Here is a 23,613-nt window from a genome sequence, read left to right on the forward strand (position 1 = left end):
CACGCTTCCCTAGAATGTGCAATAAATTAGCATTAAATTTTTTCTTATTTTAGCAGCATTCTAGAAACTCTATGGCGTGGACCTCTGTAATACGTACATGTAGAAAGAGGGGTCATTGAAATACCACATGGTCAAAATGCAACCATGGCTTGTGGCACATCCCAGTATAGTATCCCCCCTCCCCAATGTTTTATTGGAAATTTATTGATATTTAAGAAAAACCTAGCTGGGAAATCCAGTATGTTACAGTCTGTTGCTTTATTGATTTGAATAAATGGTGCTGTCCCTGTTACTATTTATTCACAGTACCAGGGCCAGTCATAATAGACTTGTGAAATTTATATAATTTACTATACTTTGTACACAGGGCTTGTCTTCTGCTCACTTTGTGTTACATGTATTGTATAGGAGCATTGCTTGTTAGAATCGGTTTGGCAGAATTATTTGCTTAAATTCAATGGAACATTCACGTAATGTAGAAAATGTATTTTATTTTCATGATTCCAATTATCAAAATAAGATATTATTCAGAACATATACAACATTATGAAACGATGCCAGAGCTATATTGCTCTCAAAATATCAAACTGCAAATTTGCCTCGCATCTTAGAGTCATAAAGCAGCTTGATTTTTGCTCACACAACTTTTTGTCAGGCCAGCCCACTATGACCTTATCTATAATGTCAAATGAACTTTGGTTGGCTTTGAGAAAGTATGCGATGGATGTCATGGTAAATGATGTCCAGGCAACAGAAGTGCATTAGTCAATACAAAATGTTAATTATTGATTGCACCATCCACTGTGTTGTGTAGAATAAAAGAAAGAGTGGTTTACCGTGACAATAATCTGGTTTAGTGAGATAAACCTTGTGGAAAATTTGCCATGGCGAAAACTGCATGATGAATTAGTCATGCAAATGTTTTAAATACTCATTATACTCACCCATGGTGATGAATGCTTATAACAGGAAAAGAGAAACATCTGCTATATGGTTGTTGCTATGGTGACGTATCAACAAACATTTGTAGATCCAACCAGGGTTGCCATCTGACACACACAATTGTGCTGTTTTTATTGTTAACAACATACCACTTATAAATCTTTACAAATGATTGAATATCTGGTACTGTCCATCAAACTGGACGCACTCAGGTCATGTGCAATTGGTTAAAATTAAATTCGAGAAAAAACAAAATGACCCTGGCAACTCTGTTTCCAAGATACTGTTGGTAAGATTTTGTTTGTAAACTCAGTCATAGATCTCCACTCAACCATCATAGTTGTATTTTAACGGACTGAATCTTTATCAGCCTTGGTAGGATTTATTTTGTTGGAAGACTTTGGTGAAGACGTAAAAGACGGAAAACTAACTCAAAATGGTAAGTTGAATATTAGATTTGATTGAATTTTCAAATTATATGTAGGGTGGATGGACGGGTGTGTGTAGAGGTACATATGTGTTTCAGTTTGGTTAGGTTTTTCATTTGTCCCAATATCTGGAGATATGTATGGGGTACAGTGATTGAAATAATTGTTTTGGTTTATTAAAGCTAACGAATTAAGGTTTCTTTAAATACCAAAATATATTTGATCAACTTTTCAGAAATAGGAGAAAAAGAGGGCGCAATGAGGGTTCTGTTTTTATTGGGACACCCTGTACATAGTGTGATATGAGATGCGACAAAAATAATGAGACGTTTTCAAACTTTTAATCGTGAGTAAGCATCTAGTTTTGTTTCAATTGTGGAACCAAACGTTTTTTTGGCATCCTTATACCTCAAATGATAAAACTAGAATTGATTCAATTTTTTCTATGCCTTCTATGCTTCCCACGAGGGGTCGAAGGTGATAATGGGGCCAAAATGTAAATGCAAAAAGTCAATTGTCATATTACACTAGAATGGTTAGTTCAGGTTTAGCTTAGTAATAGAGTGAATCAGGTCAAATGTCAAATATCTCATGCACATTGGCCAAATTTTTAAAATGCACTGTTTAAATCTCATCGTGTCTCAAATTGCTCCTCTTGACAAAGGAAAATTATTTGTGAAATGCATAACCTCGGAATCGAATGAAACCATGGGTCAAAGGTTATGTATGTACATATTTCTATTGGAGTTTTGCTGCATTCAGTCTAAAGTGTGGGTGTGTGGGATGGGGGTGGTGGTTGTGTGGTTAGGTATATGGGTGGTGTTTGAGTGTCTCATGTTTTCTATTTTACAGCTAGTATCGCGTATTTATGCAACCACTGCAATAATAAGCAGTCACTTTATCATGTTTATGGATATATCCAATATGACTGATAAGTCAATCCCCTTAAATCGCTCAATGTCATTAATAATCATTCGGGAAACATTTTTTCAATAAATAGTCATCCGTTATGTCAAAAATAAGAAGCAATCAAACAGCTATTTTTTTTTAAACCGCCATAAAAATAGCTACTTATTACGTAAAAGGCAGCTAAAAATTACCAGCGAATACACAACACGCAGAGCATTTTATTGATTAATCGCAAACACACGGTAAATGGTAAATGTGTAAGATAGAAGGGAGTCAATCCACGATAAGAAGCTAGAAACAATATATTAACCTATTTTCTAACGAATATTATTTCGTAGTCTGAATCGTATTGTAGATACTGAACGTGATTTGGTCAGCGAGGGATTCATGTAATTCCTGTGTGTGTAATGTAATTTATTATCAATATTGTTTTGGATATTAAATTACTTTTTGAATGTTTAAACAAGATTCATGTTTATGAATATGTGCTTTTTAACGGATTTGGAATGTTTGTAAGTCTTTGATGCATTTCATTGTATTTGAATCACTAATTGGGCTATTCCAGTTGAAGTTAAGTTAAAAATACACAATACACAACAACTACAGATGTAAATTGTCTTGTGCTTTCACCAGTGGGAATGTATTAATTGAGTTATTACAGATTTCCAGTTGATATCAATACACCCACTATAGAAGACCTTATTCTGAATTTCAAATTGGGTTTCCTAAATGGATTACCCCATTTGAAATCTACATCCCTGTGGGGGGATTAAGGTCATGTCAGTTTGCGGATTTTATGGATTTCAACTGGAACGGCCCATTGTTTCCATTATGTCTGAATTCAGTCATTTGTGTGTAGTACGTCAGAAGATTATGAAATAGTCAAAATTAATCAAAGTAAAAATAGATGAATTTGAATATATAGCATGCGCAATTTCTGAAATTTTCCGAATGGTGCAATTTTAAGCCATTATACCACCAATGGTATTATAAACTCAACCTAGAAAGTATCGAAACGATTATAGATGGTCAGATATATCGGGAACTGAAATATATAGCAAAAACTTACTTAATGTTTATAAAGTGCAGCTTTCTTCTGCGCATTTTGATACCTCTTTTGTTGCTCTACGATATCATTTGGTCGAGTTATGGGCGCTTGAGTGGCTTCAAGTCGGATTTTGAAAGTTGCACTTAGCTCCTATTCAATACATACATACACATCAATATACAATGAGTATAATTTATTTGCAGATTTATGTCATAAATTGTTAATTGTAGTAATTTCAAAAGGACCGAATGTTGAACGTGGAAGAAGCAGGCGCTTCATTAGACAACAAAACTGATGGGTACCAATCATTTTGATAAACCCTGTATTGAAGCTACCTACAGTAATCAATTTTCTGCATAATGAAAAGGAGATATCCTGCAAAAATATACTATGATAAAAGACAGAGCTAAAAAGACTAGTTTCCGCCTGACGTCACTCTCAATCAAATTCCCTACGATCCTTGATTGGTTATAGCGCGATAGGTCGATTTATCTGATGCCGATCGGAGAAAATGAACAAAAAAGGAAAAAAAAAAAAAAAACAAGGCAAAAAGCAACTTTTCTAGGCATTGTTGACATGTGCTTCCGGGAATGTTTCCCCTGAAATGTTTCCTACTATAAAGACCTAACTTTTGAGATGCTTCGTATGTTTGAATGTGCAAAATCAGCAACAAGGATCAGGTTTTACCGCCGCTTTCAGCAACTCGACACTTGTAAACAAACCGTGCTCGAGTTTGATTAACAAAATAGTCTTTTTAATTCTGTTCTCAATTATAGTGTAACCTTTTCACCGACAAATGATACAAGATACAAGATAATTTCATTTCCTATAATTCACAACAAATCGCACAATTATAAATTTTAAAAACAAATAAACAAAAGCAATATTAAACAAACGAATTTTGGAGGGGATGAACAAAATGCTAGTAAGGCCTGATAGGAAGTCACCCCCTTTAACAAAGAAATTTTAGCATCAAAAGATAAAAAAAACCACCCAAAAATAGATAAATAAAATAAATAACAACAACCACAAACAAACAAACGAGAAATACAATGCTCAAAATTCATCATATTTTGAGATCTAGTCACGTTTATATATTTTTCGGAAATGTTTCACTGAATTGGCCGTTTTTATTGAATTTGGCAATGAATTCCATAATATTGGACCAGTAGTACGAATGGCATGGTCAGTAAGTCTTTTATTGTTCTTCATTACGCCCGGTAATTCATTATTACTGTACAGGTGACAATAAAAGGGCAATAATAGGGACGATTGCGTATTGATTTAGATTTACTCACATTTACTAAATTTACAATTTCTTAATTAAGTGTTACACTACTGCTTTGTTTGTATTCTCTGTGATTCTCATAATATTTGTGTAGGCTATGTGGGTCACGCATGCATCTGTATGCACATGGATAAATATCACTTATTAGAGCTCGGGAATATTTTCCTGCATGGCATCTGAAGATCACTGAAAACTACTAAGCTATATATGTACAGCCTGTCTCAAAAAAAATTGTGCTAGTGAAAAGCGCCCTCTTTGGCAATTAGAAAATACCGTTATGACATGATGTTTACATCAACGTCAGGGGCGTAGTCTTAGCTCTCAAATGCCGTTTGTTCTGTTCAATTTGCTTGTTTTGATCTCGAGATATGTTTAGTTAACAACGAAAGAGTAAAATCACAATTGTGCCACTTTTACTAGGGAAGAGGGCTGTACATGTAAATCAACGATAGCATCAAGTTTATCAAGAGTTCCTTCGTGAAATCAAAAGAATGCGTCAATTATACAACAACACAATTAGTTTTTACTGTTTTATCATGATACAGGTATTATATGATTCTCTTTTTCCACTAAAACAGATTAAAAGAGAAATAGATATTTCACATTCTGCTGTTTTCTTTGTCACTCAAGACATGTTAAAAGACAAACAAATATTGCAAACTAGGTTAATGAACACGTATTATTTGTTGAGAGAGATATTAGACAAAATAATGCATCTTATCATCATCAAAATGATGCGTCTTATGCACCAGCTCCGAAGGGGGAGTGCATTAGACGCATCAACATCAGCTATCATTGATTTACATGTGCAACCCGCTTCCCCAGTAAAAGTGGCACAATTGTGATTTTACCATTTCGTTGTTAACTAAACATATCTCGAGATTGAAACAAGCAAATTGAACATAACAAACGGCATTTGAGAGCTAAGACTGCGCCGTTGACGTTGATGTTAGCACCACGTCACAACGATATTTTCTAATTGCCATAGAGGGCGCTTTTCACTTGCACAATTTTTTTTGAGACAGGCTGTATATGGCAAAAACTGTACAAAACTGTAACATGGCATGTTTTCTACCATTATTTTACAGTTTTGATGAACATTCCCCCCAACTTTATCCGCTGCAAATCGCCTCCCCCAAAAAAAAAAAATGTATCCGCTGCAAATCGAATTTCCCACCCGCAGCCTGTATGCTCCTATCTGGACCCGTAAAAGAGGGCGAACTGTAAAAGTGGTTTAATTGAAACAAAAAAATCTCAGGTCATCATAATGAAATGTTAAAATATTTTTTATTTGAGGACTCAATATTCTTTTTATTGATATTTTAATATCAATATCAATATCAATGACATTAAAATGTCTGTCACTTTGTGAGTTCTATGCTCGTGCTAGAAATTACCTATTTTACATTGAAAACCGTGTTCTTAAGAATTAGTGGTACTGAACCACATGCATCTTCGTGTTTTGAATGGGAATGGCTGTGCGGACAGATAAATGAGTATAATAAACAAGTTCAGCAATCTGGGATAAAAGAGAGTGACAACATTTATACTACCGCATGAACAACATTTATTTTTGCAAAGTTTGAGTACTTTGTCATTTTTCATTCCTTTTGTAATTAACAAATACCTATTTGAAAAAGAGAACACTGACGTAAAACAGAGACACGTAAGTTGCAATGTTCCATGCATCTTGCGTACGGCATTCAATACGTGCGAACTAGTATCGCTAATCTCGGTTCCAACTGGACTGTGCTCCTTCGTGTCGAAGGCGGCTAGGACTGACACCACATCTGATCTGGTAACAAGAGGGCGTCACACTTGAAATTTAGTGGTCTCCGTGTCTTATGTCTACTTCAGTACAGCATGGTTCTGATTAGGACTATAAAGGAATGATAACATGCCGATTAAAATTAATTGTATTCCAGTGCTTTACGAATATTTATATGGTTACCAAAAACAAATAGTGAGTCCATTTCAACGTCCATCAAAGATGTAAATCGCAATCTCTTTTTCTATACGGTAGATCCATTTTACTGGATAATCTCTACGTATGAACCACGCATATGAATCAAATTTTCACACCTCATTGTTGCTTTATTATAATGATTTCTTGCAAACAAAAAGGATCATAATAATATTTAGCCTTTGTTATCCTTCGTATGTTGGACATCCTTAACTGTGTTTAATACATTGTAAAACGGACAATTTTTTACATTATCTACGCTGTTGTGATGTGCCCTCAGTAATTTAATTTAATTATTTAACTTTGTTTGCAGGCTGAGTGTATGTCATGAGAAGTGTGAGACAAGGGAAAACACCTTGGAAGCAATCATGCAATAGTTTGTGTGTTATGGCATGTTCTGGGGGAATTCCCTTTCATTCATCAGGTGATCAAAACAAACTGAATCAGAGTTATTAATATCATAGGGGATTTTCTCAATATTCTGTGCATTATTGCACCATCAGGAAAACCCCCCAGGAAGTGATGTAATGTGACAGGTTAATGTGTATAATTAATCTTGGGAAATCCCAAGCTTGCATCATCTGTGAAGATGTGAATGAAGTGGTGGTCCATTAATAGATCTTGGGTTTTCTGGAGTATAATGTGAGAGCTGGAGTTTGCTGATTACAGAATGTCATGGGAGATTATAAACTCCACATGTGTGTGATGGTCTTCGTGCTTCAAAAAAGAAGTACATTTTAACCAGTTTATATAGCCAATAATTGAGCTATTTTAATACACCAACGAAGGAGATTGCGCCGAGCAAACAAATATGCTCTTCCTCATCAAAGGATTAAAGTTCTTCTGTCGAATTGCTGGAGTTTGCTAGGTTTGTGAAGGCCACGCATCTGTCAAAAACAGCGGAGCTGTGTTAAAGAAACATGTTTCCTGGAGAAAGAGTGAATGGTGTAAGAAACACCATTTTTGGAGAAAGCAGCGCAAGGAGATATATTTAGGAGAAAGCAGCGCAAGAAGATAAGTAATAGGAGAAAGCAGCATCATTTTCGTGTGAGGATTTCATATGCAAGGATATTTATAAACGCAAGTGTACACTGGACTTCGCTGATTTTCGCAGGACAAGTGAATAAGGATATATTACATCAGTCGTCCAGAACATTGCAAGAACTCTAAGATCACCACCAACAAGAAGACCGCTGGTTAAGTACTGATAGAATACAACTGTGATTGTGTGATTTTAGTGTATATTGTTGTTATGTACCAAGCATACTTTATTTTCAATTAAAGACTTAGATTTTGTTAGCTTAATCAAACAGTGTATTTGTGTTGTGCATTCGTGTGAGTTCGGGTAAAAGGTGATTTTGGCCTTGAGTCAAGTACGACTCGTAACACTGTTCATATGTTCATTTTGTACGTGCAGAATCTTCAAACCTGGCTAAATACGCGACCTCGCTTCGTTACAGGAGAGTGATTTTGAATAGATAGTCGGGCATACGATCACGGCATTTGGAAAATCGCAACCTCGCTACTAACATTCGCTGAAATTCATAACCATCCGAACTCGATATGAACCAGCAACAAGCAACTTCTGCTAGAGCCAGATTAAGTATAATAAGGTTTTGAGATCATATTATCAGTATACCTACATGAAGATGAAATAATTATTGCAAAGACCATCAGTTGCATACGATTTATGCGATTCTTGTACTACGTCACACCGCCTGGAATAATGCATGATGGGAAAAGGGGAAATATGTCTATACTCAAATAATATTTTGGTATGTAAGTGACCATATTTCAAAAATATCGGATCAGGACGGGATTTTGAGGACATAAAATGGGCCTCCGGGTCAACAATGGTACTTTGTCTGGTCCTTTTTAGAAATCAGTGATTGCAGTTCAAATTTGAAGCTTTGGAGGAAAATGTAGCCAAAAGTTTCTGCGCTTCAAATGAGGGTCTCCGGAACTGACAAGAAGCGTGAAAAAGAGGGTCTTAATGGCGGCACTTATCCACTGTGCAAAGGTACACAGAGTACAACGACAAAAGCTCCGTTTTAGGGCGACCGTTTTCGTAGCCCAAACAGTTTCGCTATTCCCCCTCTTATTCGAGGATTGGTTGCTACATACAGTAGTGGATCTATGGCTGAATTACTGTAGAAAATATATGCAGCAATAATCTGCACTCTCGCTGATGTATATACGCCAAACGACACGGATAGAAATATCACGGTAAAATACGGAATCCAACATATGGTTGAGACGCCAACGATTAAGGCGAGTGTTACTGCAGCACGCCGATGCTTCCTAATGTCGGTTGTTCCCTGCCGCCGATTGGATGAGATGTTACTGTGTCCAGAATCATCCTGATTAACGCTTTCAGTCGCGGTACTCATCTCTGGTGCCACTTGACTCCGTCGCATGCCACGTGATCGTCGCTTAATATCCATGTACACTTTTGTGTTGAAAAATATAATCAAAGCAACAGGAATCAAATTTGAAGTTATCATATCATAGATAATAAAAGTTGATTTGTATAAGACAGAACTATCACAGTAATTGCTGTAGTCTACATCAGTTTCCACAAATATATCATACATAACAAAAGCTACAAAGTAACGTACGATGTTCGCAGCCCAAGTAAGAGAAGAAAATGCGACAAATTTCCGAAAAGTTTGTACTTTGTCATATTCCATACCTTTTGTAATTAACACATATCTGTCGTAACTTATGAGGACAATGGCGTAAACAGAGATATAACATTCGCTAAAATCCATCACCATCCAGAACTTACAAATGCCTTCTCCATAGCGCCATAATCCAGTTTCTCTGTACAGGTTGTAGAATGGTATCGATATGCACCCAACCAGCAAATCTGCTAGAGCCAGATTCAGTATAAAAAGGTTTGAGATCCTAGCGCGAAGATGTCCATCGCGTACAAACACAATAAGGACAAGAATGTTACCCAGAACTGTAAGCGCTGCAAGGATCCAAAGGAATATCTGGATTGTGATTTCAGCTGGCGGTGAGGCGTAGCCACGCCATAGATAGACACTCTTTGTTGTTTCATAATCCATTTTCAGCACTGGAGAGTTCAGCAACACGAATGTTGTTGTTGTTATTACTGTTGGCAATGATGAAATGTTTCGTTTTTCTCTTGATTTAACGTTGCATTGTTGCACTAAAATCAGTGCTTCAGTGACCTTTGCAAACTTCATCTACAGAGACAGGTATATTGATAGCTGCCATCTACATTATTCCTTCAAACATGACTTCCACTAATACCGTATTATTAATACATTGGTCTGATAGGAAATGAGACATAATATCAAAATGAACGTTTTGGGCGTTTTACACAAAACACCTCAAATATATATCAAGCATTTACCATTCGTAATAATTTTGTCTCAATATTTGCGACATACGGGAGCGCATCAAATTCAAGATATGCATATATGTTTTTAAATGTCTTCAGGGTAATGCACCAGTTTATCTCACAAACTTTCTCACTCATAAACTCAAACATGCTACAGGACCCATGACACGTTCATCTTCTGATACTACTCTTCTCACCGCTCATGTCGGGAAAAATCGCATTGGAGATAAATCGTTTTATGTTTCGGCACCCACACTCTGGAACAGCCTCCCAAGAACCATCAGGGAGGCATGCACACTGCCTAGTTTCAAGAAGGTTTTGAAGTCTCATTTTTATCCATCGTATTTACTCTGTTTTTGTTATTGCTTTGTTTTTACGGCGCTTTGATCAAGTTGGAAAGGCGCCCTATAGTATTAAATGTTGTTTATGTATGTATGTATGAGTGCCCGACCCGCTTTTCTCCCTTCAGGAAACAAAGAAGAAGCAAGGTTGCCAGTCTGATGAAGTGCTGTGTAGCAGCATGAAACTGTAACAAGGTATGTCACCAAAAATGGACTTGATAGTAAGAATTCGCATCAGATAGTCATCCAGATGAACTTTTAAGTTAAAATACAACATGAAAGCATTTGATTTAAGTTTCATACTTGACAAACGGCAGCTATTATCCTTTTTTTTATCCTAATTTAATTTCTGTTGAGTCTCTCACTTCTTTGTCCTCTGCTGCACGGTTTCTTTGTCCACTTTCGTAGGAAATTCGTTATTTAATTATTTTTTTAATTTACAATCCTTTGATATAAAATTTGATGAATATAGTGATATAAACACAATATCAATTCATTCCCCTATGACAAAATTGTTGTACACACACGTTTAATTACATTAATTTATTTTATTACAATTTTTCCGACCTACTTGATTGTAAACGTAATAATAGTAGTTCAATGTTTTAAGTTTCGCCAGCAAATGGAGATTGTTTAATGCAAATTCATTTCAAGATGAATTCATTGTAGGTTTATAATACTATTAATACTAAAACTGCAGCCAAACAAAATTGTTTTGCTAGTCCATGATCGCAACAGTTAAGAGGAAACTCGTAGTCGCCTGCTCCGCAGCTGACTGATGATGATGAATACTATAGCGAGATCAATAGAGGCCGTCAGCCTTTCGCCATCTTGTGGGTACAAATGATCTGTGTGTTCATGCGTCGGACACTACGCGCAGGGCGCAGCTTGCCACGCAGCTGTTATCGCGCCTCAACGCGATGATTTTGTTGCTCACGCATGGAGATCGAACGACCATTACAGCGTGTACCCACAAGATGGCGGCATATGACGTCACGCTGACGGCCTCTATTATTATGCATTGTATTTTGTGTTGTGACACATGTTAGGGATCACCTACAAAGACAGAAAGACAAACAAATGGGTTAGAGATCAAACAAAGACTCAAGACATCTTGGAAACAGCCAAACACAGGAAATGGAATTGGGCAGGGCATATCAGCAGAAGAACAGACAACAGATGGACTACAGCAATTACTGTATGGAGACCGATGGTGGGAAACAGAAACCGGGGAAGACAGTGCAAGAGATGGAGAGACGAGATAGATCAGTACAGGGGAACAGTAAATTGGTTCAGCAAGGCAAAAGATAGAGCTACCTGGCGGAGACATGCTGAGGCTTTCGTCCAGCAGTGGACCGACAATGGCTGATGATGATGATGATGATATAAAGTGGCTATATTGTTGGCTCTATGATTTTGGGCACTTCCAAAGCGTTGTTTATAAATGAATGAAAAATTAAGCTCTTTTTTTTTAAAGGTGTTCATGGTCGAATAATCAGCCGATATGTAAAGGTAGTATTCTTTATTTTAAACCTTGAATTTGTCACCAGGGGCGCAATTCTGGACGCTATTGTATTATATCCCATGGAAGCATATCGTCGCTGCGTCACGTATTATATCCCATGGAAGCATATCGTCGTTGCGTCACGTATTATATCCCATGGAAGCATATCGTCGTTGCGTCACACAATACAATATAACATCAATTTTTAAGCGGCTTTAATCCACCCAATTGGGCAGTAACAACACCAGCTTGGTGCGCCGGGGACCCAATAATGGCCGACCAAATCCTGACCATGACTTGGCTCGTTGGATTCGTCTATACCAAGTAAAATACAGTCTAGACGGTATGTAGCGGGGACAAAAACAACAAATGTATAGGCACATAAGGAGTTCAATAGCCAAAAATTGTATTACTCACAGAAGTGATAAACCTGCAAAAATACCAAGGATCAATGGGAATACAAAAGTGCACTGGCACAATTTTTTATGCACCAATTTATGCTTCATTCAATGTAGCCTGAGCATAATTCATTAAATGAACCAAAACCGGGAAGCAAGTAAAATCTTCATCGAATTAATTTCGCATGGGTGTGGATAGAGTAAGAGTGTCACAACCAAAATAAAAATGTTCACCTTTGATTGTTCACATTGATTGACATCGCCTTTATCTTAAGCACTTTCACTAGATATAGTTCGACATCAAATCAATGTGTCAATCAAAGATAGATTCTAGTACTACCACGTGTCTCATTTAGAGCAGATAATTGCTGTATTGTGTTGACGTGAATTAATTAGCTATATAGTAGGTAACAAGCACTTGATAAAGGAATTACAAACTTTAAACGAACTTGGGATGCTGGTAATTCCGTCGTCTTGATTATAGCATCCTACATTAACCATGTTAACGAAGTCGTTAATTCCGTAGAACATATGTGACCGTACACCATGAATGAGCCGTGAAGTGTTTAGAAAATATATTTCATAATCTTTAAAATGGTATATCATTTGACTTCAAACGATATCCAGAAGCGGGGTTATGGTTTGTTGAACTTTGCTCATTCATCAAAATGGTGTACCTTTTTCGGTTCTACATGTGTCTTTTTCCCCACATTGCTGGTAATATATATCAAACAGTCATAATTGACGGAAATTTTAAATCATCCCCGAGTCAACGCGGTTCAGGAATATCCTCTCATTGTTAATTGTTGGTTATTCATACCTACACAAAATACGATGCTTTGTAACCCACCTCTTGAACAGGATTTAGCCAAAGCAAACATAGACTAGAGATATTTAAGAATTCTATAGACAGATAGAAGCTTATTATCCTCTTCAACAATAGGATTATTGATTGGTTTAAAAGATGTTTGACTAGCGCTATCAAAATAAGATACATGTAGCACTAACTTGAGGTACCTATGAATACGACCTTCATGCACATATAACACTGTAACTCGGAATACAATAGGACATTTACGGCTCATTCGTGGTGTACGGTCACATATTGTCGAAAAATATGGATGCTGAAGCAAGTCATACAACATGGAGCAATTAAATGTTACAAAGCAATATACTGCATTATAATTACAAGGTATGCATCGCATTTTTATTTTATTTGCATGCTGTTCATTGTTACAAGAGCCCATATCTGTGTTACTGTAACAACTATGATTAAACGGGACATATAATTGCTTTAGCAGTTTGTTGCATATCTATTTTTATTATGCTACATCAATGCACATATCTTTAATATATTTTCATACATAGTCATGAATATAGTTTGAATTTGGTTGGAATGTATTTCAATGACTACAGGAACATAATAAGATAATTCAGTCAAATGAGACACTGAATTGGCTGTACGACACAACAACAAGCTACAACATTATATATAAATAATAGTAAAATAGTGGTGTTAGTCACGCACACGCGTGTTCACACCAGTATTACAGCGTCGAGTCAGAACTCTTATCATGCTTATCAATTACCAATCATTCTTTTCTACCCGACTCGAACAGCAACCGAGTTATTTCCCAGGGAAAAACAGACAGAATATTAAACATCGCAACTACCAGTATAAAAAGCATTCGTTGTAAGGTACCATTTCTTACAGGTATGTAACTATAAAAACAACAAAGCAATACTTTGAAGTCACTGAATAAAAAAAACCAATTTTTTTTATCAAGTTTGAAACATTGTAAAAAGTTGTAGTAAGTGCGCACATTTAAAGCTTTATTTCAAGTGCAGGACATGGTGATTTTAATAAATGAAACATGGTATGTAATACCCTTTAATATTTCCTATCTCTTTCTATCGCTTTACTTGTCGCAATATTAAGCCTGGTTAATTTTGAAACGATTGATTACCAACATACAGAGTTAAACCATGCGTGCTTTGCATATCGACTGTAATTATATATTGGTAGCTACAGACGGGGAGACATCCGAGGAATCAACTGTTTATCTTATGAAGTTACATGATTGGATGTTGTATGTTTCAATTTATTTGATATCTTAAGTTTAATTAAACAATTAATATTTAGGCCTAAACAGTAGCTGTGGTTGAATTCTTCAATTTAGAAAGCAAAATACCGGGAAGGTAAGATGTTTTATGATCATATGTAATTAAATATTTGCAGAAAGATGTAATGTGTGGATGGGAATGGGATATGTGGGTTGACGTCTTGTCTTATCTTGTGTGGGAGATATGTCGAATCTGTGGGTTGTGAGGGTGTATGTGTAATATTTACTAGTTATAGTATTTTATACTAATATTATACACATGTGCGCCAGAAATTCCTTTTGTACATTTTGGACACCGATAACAGTTCTTTTGATGTTCACTGATGTATGAAGAGCGTTACCTTCAACGCATAAAATTTGGAAGGTTATGAGGCATAAAATGGTTTAGTTCCAGATAAATACACAAGTTCTATCGAGCATGAGATTCTTTTCTGGCGCGTTTATGTGTAAATGATAAGTCGGATATGCTGTAATACCGCGATCTTTTTGCATGGCGAATATACATGAGTGTTGGACGGTGCGTTTGTATTGTGAACCCCAACATGTGTAGTGTACATTTGGGACGTGTGGTGTCTGTTTATAGTGTTTTGGGATGTAGTTGACGGATGTGTTTGAGGTGAGGGTGAGTGTTTGCGGATGGTATGGTAATGGATATTGGTGTTATATGGGACGGTGTGGATGTGGTCATGTGGATATTTCGCAAATATTAGTTTCATGTGGATAATATCCTAAATATATAGGTTACACTGACTAGTTTCAGTTGAGCTATTGCAAAATCTCTGTCATAATTACTTTTTTAGAGTTTCAGAAAACTGATAGGATGCGTTTTGCTCATGATTATTATAATACAGTATAAGGAAAAATAGTATAAGAGTGTTTGTATTTTGGACGAATAGCTGAGCGCGTAATGGTGTGGTTTTGCTAGTAGGTCTACATAGTGACATGATATTTTGTGATTCGTAAATATTAGTAAATATAACGCATTTATGCACCTGATTTTAAGGCTGCGATCATAATGTCTGAGTGAGTTAGGTATGAATATCTTCATGACCATGCTCTTTTCAATTATAATCATAAATATTGTATTTTTCATAAATATAACTATTCACACGTGTCATTGCATTGGTATTGTATTAACATCTGCGTTGTACTGATATCATAACGACAGCATGGGAAAAATACCACACGCCTGATAAATACGTACACAACAAAATACCTCCCAATACGATGAGTTTATTTTGAGTATCCATTACGTGGACAGTTATGTAAAGATCGTAGCAGAAAGACTAATGAAAAAACCAAATCACTGGTCATATTTATCCGTCATTCTAATCGTTCACCTATTTTAACCAGTCAATAGCATAATATAGCACCAAGCACTGTGCTATTAACTGGTTAAATCAGGTGAAGGATTAGGATGCCGAATAGGACATTATGACCACCAGTGACTTTTTTACTACGATTCCTCAAGGCACTGTCCACGTAATGTCCGTTACAAAATAACTATAAAACGTTACTTCACTTATTGCTTCTTTAACGGCTCCAATTTGCATTGAGGGCTGAGTAACACATGCTGGTGTAAACCACTCAGGTATTAGAATGATTGTGGACCGTTTTAAATATGCAATATAATTATATTATTTCCTTAGCCAAATGGCATTTGTTCCTTATTCCTTTAAGCCAAATGGCATTTTTCCTTAGCCAAATGGCATTTGTCTAAGGTCTGTTTCTGTCAGTTACTTTCTTCTGTCAATCATACAATGAGCCATTGTAACCATATGCCTTTGTCAATTTTGACCAAATTTGGTCACTAGGACTACTTGGGGGTGCCACAAATGTCACGTACAAATGGCTGGCGCAAAGGTCATGTCAAGGTCATTATGGCCAAAAACTTGTTTTTCACTAAAAATGCTTCTCCATCCTCATATTAAATAGCAGCGTGACGTCACTTGCACACACGCATCGTCTATAGCCAGTGTCTAAAAGTTGTACTCAGAATTGGGGTCAAAGGTCATTTAGGGGTCATTTTTGATATGTAACCAAATACCTTAAATCGGCCATCGCAGCCATATGCTTTCTGCCATGTTGACCAAAGTTGGTCACTATAGGACCATTGGGTGGTGACACAAATGTCACGTGATCATTTCTGGTCAAAGGTCATCCACTTCCGGGCAATGGTCAAAAACGTGATTTTCACTAAAATTGACCCCCCCATGAAAGATTTGCACACAAAAAGTTTTTGTGTGCAAATTCCCGATATATCTGACCATCTATAATCGTTTCGATACTTTTGGGTTGAGTTTACTTATTTGTAGTAACATTAGGTAAGCAATCCTCACAAGGACAAATTTGTGTATTTACCTTGGCCAAAAAGCATTTGGGGCTTCTTTCTGTCAGGTTCTTCTTATTTCTTTCTTCTATCAATCATAATTATAATGAGCCATCATAACCATGTTTACACTTTCTACCTTACTTCAAATATAGGTCAATAGGCCCACTTGTATGTTAATATATATACATCCTCTCCAATATAAAATAAATTTGATATTTAACAGGCAAAACTGTATCATGAAACATAAGAGTGCAAATTGTTATTTAATACTGCAACACCAAAAAATCAAAAAATATAAATGCTGTGTAATCACGGACCATATACAGATACTGGTCTATGGTGTCAAAAGGTTATTTTGTGGGCATTTCTGGTATGTAACCAAATACCTTCAAAATGCTGCTGCTCCCACAAATTACATAATACAATGTTGTCATCACCATGAACCATAGGTTGGTGGTACAAATGAACAACTCCAGGATGATTTCAAGATTTCAACTTCACTGGCTAAGGGCCGTGCTCTGTGAGCACAATGTCTAGTTTTCTTTTCTTCGTTCAATCAATAAATCAAGTTATACACTCTTTACGGGATGGGGTATGAACGTTTGGACAGTATTTATTGTGAGACATTAGAGCACATCAGACATATCAAATTGCATTCTGAATACGAAGAATGTCCTTCTGATATCAAATAATTTAGATTTTTTGAAATTCGCGATATGATTTTTATGGCAAATGATTAAAAATTGATATTTTTGATATTTAACAGTTCTCCAAGTAAACTTTATAAATATAATGATAAAACGCTCATTCCAGATCCCTTAACCTATGAACCAACATATCAATGGCTTAGAACTAGATCATCTTGCCATTGCCCAAAATTCATGACTTGAGTTTAAAAGTTTGACTCTTTCTGAAAATAAGAAATTCTAGCAAAAAAATGATTCTCTAATTCGCTTTACTTTTGCAACATTAGACATTATAGACACCTCTGGTAAATCAATCATGTCTACGTTCATGTCATGCATAATAGACCATATCAAACGGGACAGATAAACCAGATCTGGCTGGTTGTGAATAGATAATATACAGGCTGTATCAAAATGATTGGTACCCAATAACAGTTATGTTTATTGAAAAGCCTGCTTCATGCAAATACAAACTAAGATCCTTTTGAAATGACTAAAACTTGAGTTAATGACCTTTATAACATGAATGTACATTAAGTTTATAGGCGGATGTAATACATTGCATATTAACGTCTCAGGTCTGTCCATAATGGCTAGAAAAGATGGGTACCAATCATTCTGATATATCCTGTATGCGATCTTACAGATAAAACTATTATAGATAACAATTTTGTGAAAAATAACCAGCAGCAAGTGAATTACTGACAACAGTTTTTTATTGATTGATTTTATTTGGTCCTACTTCGAATGCAAATTACCCACTTCTGGCACTGAGTAGTAGTCGATACATGTATAGAACACGTAAAGGTTAAACATGAATAACCCATAAAAGCCAATCTTTCAGACTTATTTCCAAACCTGCAAGTTCATTTACATTTCTTATCTTACGATTTTACTAATTATATGGCGAAGTTATCCTGTTATTTTATTATCAGCTGAAAAAAATAGATGTGAGCTGAAAAAAAACAGATGTGGGTTATTTTTTTTTCTATTCTGACAGCCATGGTGCTACTGTCAACAAATTATACAACATAAGAACAAAATACATGGCCTTTTTATATTATTTTTTTTATAGAAGAGAAAAACAATAATTAGGCCTAATTTAGATTAAAAATCAAGTTCAGTCTCTTACATGCAAAAAACACCCCCACACACCTCACACATACAATCAACCCACATCATAAAACACACAAAAAAGGGATTTCTTACAAGACAAATAGATGTGTGGCAAATCAAAGATTTAAAATACAAAGAAAGAATCAGTGTCCCATCTACAGGTCAAAATCAACCTTCCACTTTCCAAAATGCTTTCCCAACTTTCCTTTTATTTTCATTTTAGCAATATTATACTCAATCCTCCTCTTTGATAGCGGAAATAATCTAAGAGCCCTGAAAGAAGGGATCACATTAGAGAATTTGGATTAGTATAAAATTTATAGCAAAGAAATATGTACGTAAGAAAATCCTCATTGTGTACTCCAAACACTAAATAATATCAAAATTTATAAAATTATCATCAGTGTGGAGTTTAGAATTAATAAAATTCTGAAGTGCTTCCCAAACTGGTTTCACCTTTGAACATTAAAAAAACAACATGAAGAAAGTATTCTGAATTCTGATTACAAAGATCTTTTATTCCTATTCTGAATAGAAACTCATTGAATGCAATGGCACGGTGAAAATTTTTAAAATAAAATGTTCGGAGCTGAGTTTCAAATGTGCTTGTGAAGTTTTGAATAGTTTTGAATATGAATTTGCTTCCACTCAATTTCTCCATTAATCCTCTCATTCTTGAAAAGATCTTCCCAAAATTGCAGAACTTTTGTTGGAGGAGTTTTATCAATCAAAATGGAATAAGCGTAACGAAGAACGTTTGGGACCAGAATCAATTTAAAATATGGAATTGTGCTGGTACTATCCACATTTTAATAAGGGCCCTATACGCTCGTATAAAAAGATTTTTTTAATATAAATTTGTATGAATTTAATAAACATATGTTTCATATCGCCATTATTGGAATCTCATATTTATTCAGTCATCATCCAATAAATTACCTCGCTAGCTCACCATAAAAATACCAATGACATGTAAGTGTAAATCAATCTGAATCTAATAATGAATACTGCATACAGCCGCCCATGCCGGAGGATTTGTAACGTCACCAGTACTGAATCCCAATTTATAAGTGTAAAACTGCACTTGTTTAGTAATTAATTTTTCAGTGACCAACAGAGTAAAATCTTATTTTAGATCTTTTGTGAGGTGAGGTCCAGCATTTTGTTAGGAGATTTTCACTCAGGAAATAAATACATTTATTTAACTGTTACTATTCTCATTATACTTCTAACACTGTAAAAGTGAGGCGTAGCGCAACGCACTTAAAATCACCGCCTTTATAAAAATTAACTCAACCCCTCCGAAGATATTTTATCCGTCATAAATAAACGCGCGTGATTACGTCCAAACGACCTAAGCTAATTGTAGCACCATCCCTTGCGCTCATTTTAGTGGTTTTTATCCCAGCACCAGCGGATGATTTAAGGAAGCCCCATCATGCACTGTAAAAGTGTTATCACTAGAGTTTCAACTGCCACTTTACTTTTCAAATCCCATTGAACTCTGTGCAAAAGATGTTGTTTTAGAATTGCCCGTGTGTCATTATTACTTGGTCGATTTCAGATCTAAAGTGATGTATGCATGAAGGATAATTCACACCTTCTGTAGATAACATAAAATGTGAAATCGACCAACCTTTTGAAGGTGTTTTTATTGTAAATATATCTGTCCAAATTCAAATTTAACCATGCACGTGTGTATGCAGTGGGCGGGCAGTGGTGTCATGTTCACTCACACAGCTGTGCTAACCGCAAGACTTGCTGGGAAGTGCTTAAATCATCCTCTGTCCCAGCACCTTTCTCGGGGGTAGAACCGGCCATCATTGCCCATCAAAGATGGAGGGGGGGGGGGATGAGGCACACCATTGGTTTATACAGTAACATCCGTGATTTTCATTTCGCTCTTGTAAAATTATTCCAAGAGCTAGTGACCTTTTCCTTGTTAGTAAGGTTGAAAGAATCATTTTTATTCTCCTTTTATATTTAGGAGGAAATTCGGTGAAAATCCCATGTTCGTAGAATTTTTAGCCGAAAATCAATTTTGCCTATACTTTTGTACATAGCCAAAATTTCCCAAATTTGCATAGGCACGCTAACATTATGATGTCGTCATAGCGACATTATGTAGGGTATGTTTGTACTTATTTGTTTTTGTATCATTAGATAGAAGAGACCCATAGCTATACATTGATACCAAATTCAACGGTATATGACGTTTATAATTGAACATTAGGGGCAACACCTTCCCCTCGTAGTTAGTGTTACAAAGTATGGCTTAGTAGTTCTAGGGTTAACAGTGTACTTCGGTTATATATATAAATGCGCTTTTATAAATGCGCACGTGACCACCTCCGCGCTACCATAACAGATTATAGACAGTAAGTCTCGAAGTGACTACATAGTGAGTGGTCTTTCTATACATTTAAATGCAAAGGCGGAGCAACATAAGACTACTGTACAGCAATGTTTTTCTATTTTGTTCAACTTTGTGATTATATTGTAAACGTTTCCGTCGTTGAATATTTTTTTCCGTCGTTAAATACTTTCAAAATGCAACAATTCGGAATTGCAAAATGTGTAATAATTGTGCAATCATGTCTACGTTCATGTCATGCATAATAGACCATATCAAACGGGACAGATAAACCAGATCTGACTGGTTGTGAATAGATAATATACAGGCTGTATCAAAATGATTAGTACCCAATAAATGTTATGTTTATTGAAAAGCCTGCTTCATGCATATACAAACTAAGATCCTTTTGAAATGACTAGAACATGAGTTGACATTTATAACATGAATGTACAAGTTTATAGGCGGATGTAATACATTGCATATTAACGTCTCAGGTTTGTCCATAATGGCTGGAAAAGATGGGTACCATATCATTCTGATATATCATGTATGCGATCTTACAGATAAAACTATTATAGATAACAATTTTGTGAAAAATAACCAGCAGCAAGTGAATTACTGACAACAGTTTTTGATTGGTTGATTTTATTTGGTCCTACTTCGAATGCAAATTACCCACTTCTGGCACTGAGTAGTAGTCGATACATGTATAGAACACGTAAAGGTTAAACATGGATAACCCATGAAAGCCAATCTTTCAGACTTATTTCCAAACCTGCAAGTTAATTTACTTTCTTATCTTACAGTGAAATTATCCTGTTATTTGATGTCAGCTGAATGGGTTATTTTCTTTATTAGAAATATGGAATAATTAATTGTGCTGGTACTATACGTTCAATGAGGGCCCTATACGCTCGTATAAAAAGATTTTTTATGAACACGTTTTTATGAATTTTATAACATGTTTCACATCGCCATTATTGGAATCTCATATTTATTCAGTCATCATCCAATAAATTACCTCGCTAGCTCACCATAACAATACCAATGACATGTCATAGTATGCGCTTTTATAAATGCGCACGTGACCACCTCCGCGCTGCCATAACAGATTATAGACAGTAAGTCTCGAAGTGACTACATAGTGAGTGGCCTTTCTATACATTTAAATGCAAAGGCGGAGCAACATGAGACTGCTGTGCAGCAATTTTTTTCTATTCTATTTTGTTCAACTTTGTGATTATATTGTAAACGTTTCCGTCGTTGAATATTTTTTTCCGTCGTCAAATACTTTCAAAATGTTGTTTTTGATAACATATTACAAATTCGGAATTTCAAAATGTGTAATATTTTTACAATTCAATTAATACTAACATTTGGTGATATTTATCTTTCTGTATAGTGGTCAATGCATGAGGATTTAGTCACGCTTGCTGGTCTTGGTATTTCGTGCCCATGAGTCACGTGCGCATTTTAAAAGCGCAACATCTTTATTTAGTGTGTAAATATCTAATTTTCATTTTCAACTAATGAGTTTAAAATTTATTTTTCTCTTTTAGGGTAAACTTTCAAACATGCTGAGCAGAGACATGCTGAAGGGATCTAATCCGATGAGAAATCGCTGTGAAATTGTACTGTCACGTTTTAATTACCTCTGGATGAAAGTGGGCATTGTAGTTACATGCACAATGATTATTTTAATTGCATTGGATTGGTTTTTCAAATGCTCAAACGTTATTATTACATCAAGAATTGATATAAATAATTTAATTACATCAATGAGATTTAATGCGACAACCTTTGATGTGATAGAAAGGAATTCCACGTGTTATTTGGACGATGATCCCTTCTCAATTCGTGTATTACCTAAAGAATATCTTAATGAACGAGGCTGTGAAAAACGATTACCATCCGCCATCATTATCGGAGGAAACAATTGCAGAACAAACGACCTGACGTTTTATCTACGACACCATCCACACATAGTGTTTCCAAAGTCAACCAGCATTGAATACTTTGATAAATTCTTTGATTTACCGTTATCATGGTATCGTAATCAAATGCCATTTTCGCTTCAAAACCAGATAACAATGGAAAGTACATCGTCGTATCTAACAAGCTCTAAAGCTCCATTCAGAGTGCACGATGCACTGTTATCTTCGAATTTGAAATTTATTGTTGTAGCGTGTGATCCGGTAATCAGAGCTCTTAGGGACTTTAAGCAACAGCAAGAGGAAGAGATTAATTGGCTCAATGCAACTTTAGCAGAAAAGCTGTTTCCTTTCCATGAAACCTTCATGTCTTGCATATTCAAACCAAATGGTGAACTCCAAACACAATGTCCGTTGTTATTTCACGGAAATTATTTACAGCATCTCTTAAAATGGATGCAATATTTCTCTTCTCAAAACTTCATCGTCGTAAATGAAGAAGATGTTATTTTCAAACCATTTCGTGTGCTACAAAAGATTGAACATTTCATAGGAATTCCAAATTATTTCCAATTTGATGATTTTAAGTTTGATCTTAATGTTGGAAGTTACTGCCTCAAAACAAACAATAGATGTATTTCATCCAGTAAAGATGAAGAACTTCCTAAATTATCACCAGATATTACTAGGAAACTGCGGCAATATTTTTTGAATTCTGATAAAGTGATTCAAAATATTTTTGATGTCCGACTTCCATGGCTTAAGAATGAGACAGTTCCATAAACCTTGGCTGCATGATATTGTACATACAGTTTTGATGCGAATGGAGCAAAATGGTAGAAATGAGCCAGCACGGTGATTCATTTGAATATTATACC

The 23,613-nt window shown here is 35.7% G+C and overlaps 2 protein-coding genes across 2 annotated transcripts; one reads left to right on the forward strand and one right to left on the reverse strand.

The window, feature by feature from the left end:
- The first annotated feature begins 1,286 nt into the window (after positions 1-1,286).
- Positions 1,287-23,604, forward strand: LOC140156659 (heparan sulfate glucosamine 3-O-sulfotransferase 1-like). Its single transcript, XM_072179596.1, has 2 exons — positions 1,287-1,381; positions 22,364-23,604. Exons 1-2 carry the CDS (start codon positions 1,379-1,381, stop codon positions 23,516-23,518), a joined length of 1,158 nt encoding a protein of 385 aa, XP_072035697.1. The 5' UTR covers positions 1,287-1,378; the 3' UTR covers positions 23,519-23,604.
- Positions 8,630-9,649, reverse strand: LOC140156458 (histamine H4 receptor-like). The gene has a single exon (XM_072179404.1). The coding sequence runs from the start codon at positions 9,647-9,649 to the stop codon at positions 8,630-8,632; it is 1,020 nt and encodes a 339-aa protein (XP_072035505.1).
- Positions 23,605-23,613: the final 9 nt, after the last annotated feature.

The sequence above is a fragment of the Amphiura filiformis genome, chromosome 7, assembly GCF_039555335.1.
Source record: "Amphiura filiformis chromosome 7, Afil_fr2py, whole genome shotgun sequence".
Lineage (NCBI taxonomy): Eukaryota > Metazoa > Echinodermata > Ophiuroidea > Amphilepidida > Amphiuridae > Amphiura > Amphiura filiformis.

Bases quoted from the DNA above. Each gene is read 5' to 3' on its own strand.
- LOC140156458 (XM_072179404.1), bottom strand. From the start codon at position 9,649: ATGGATTATGAAACAACAAAGAGTGTCTATCTATGGCGTGGCTACGCC.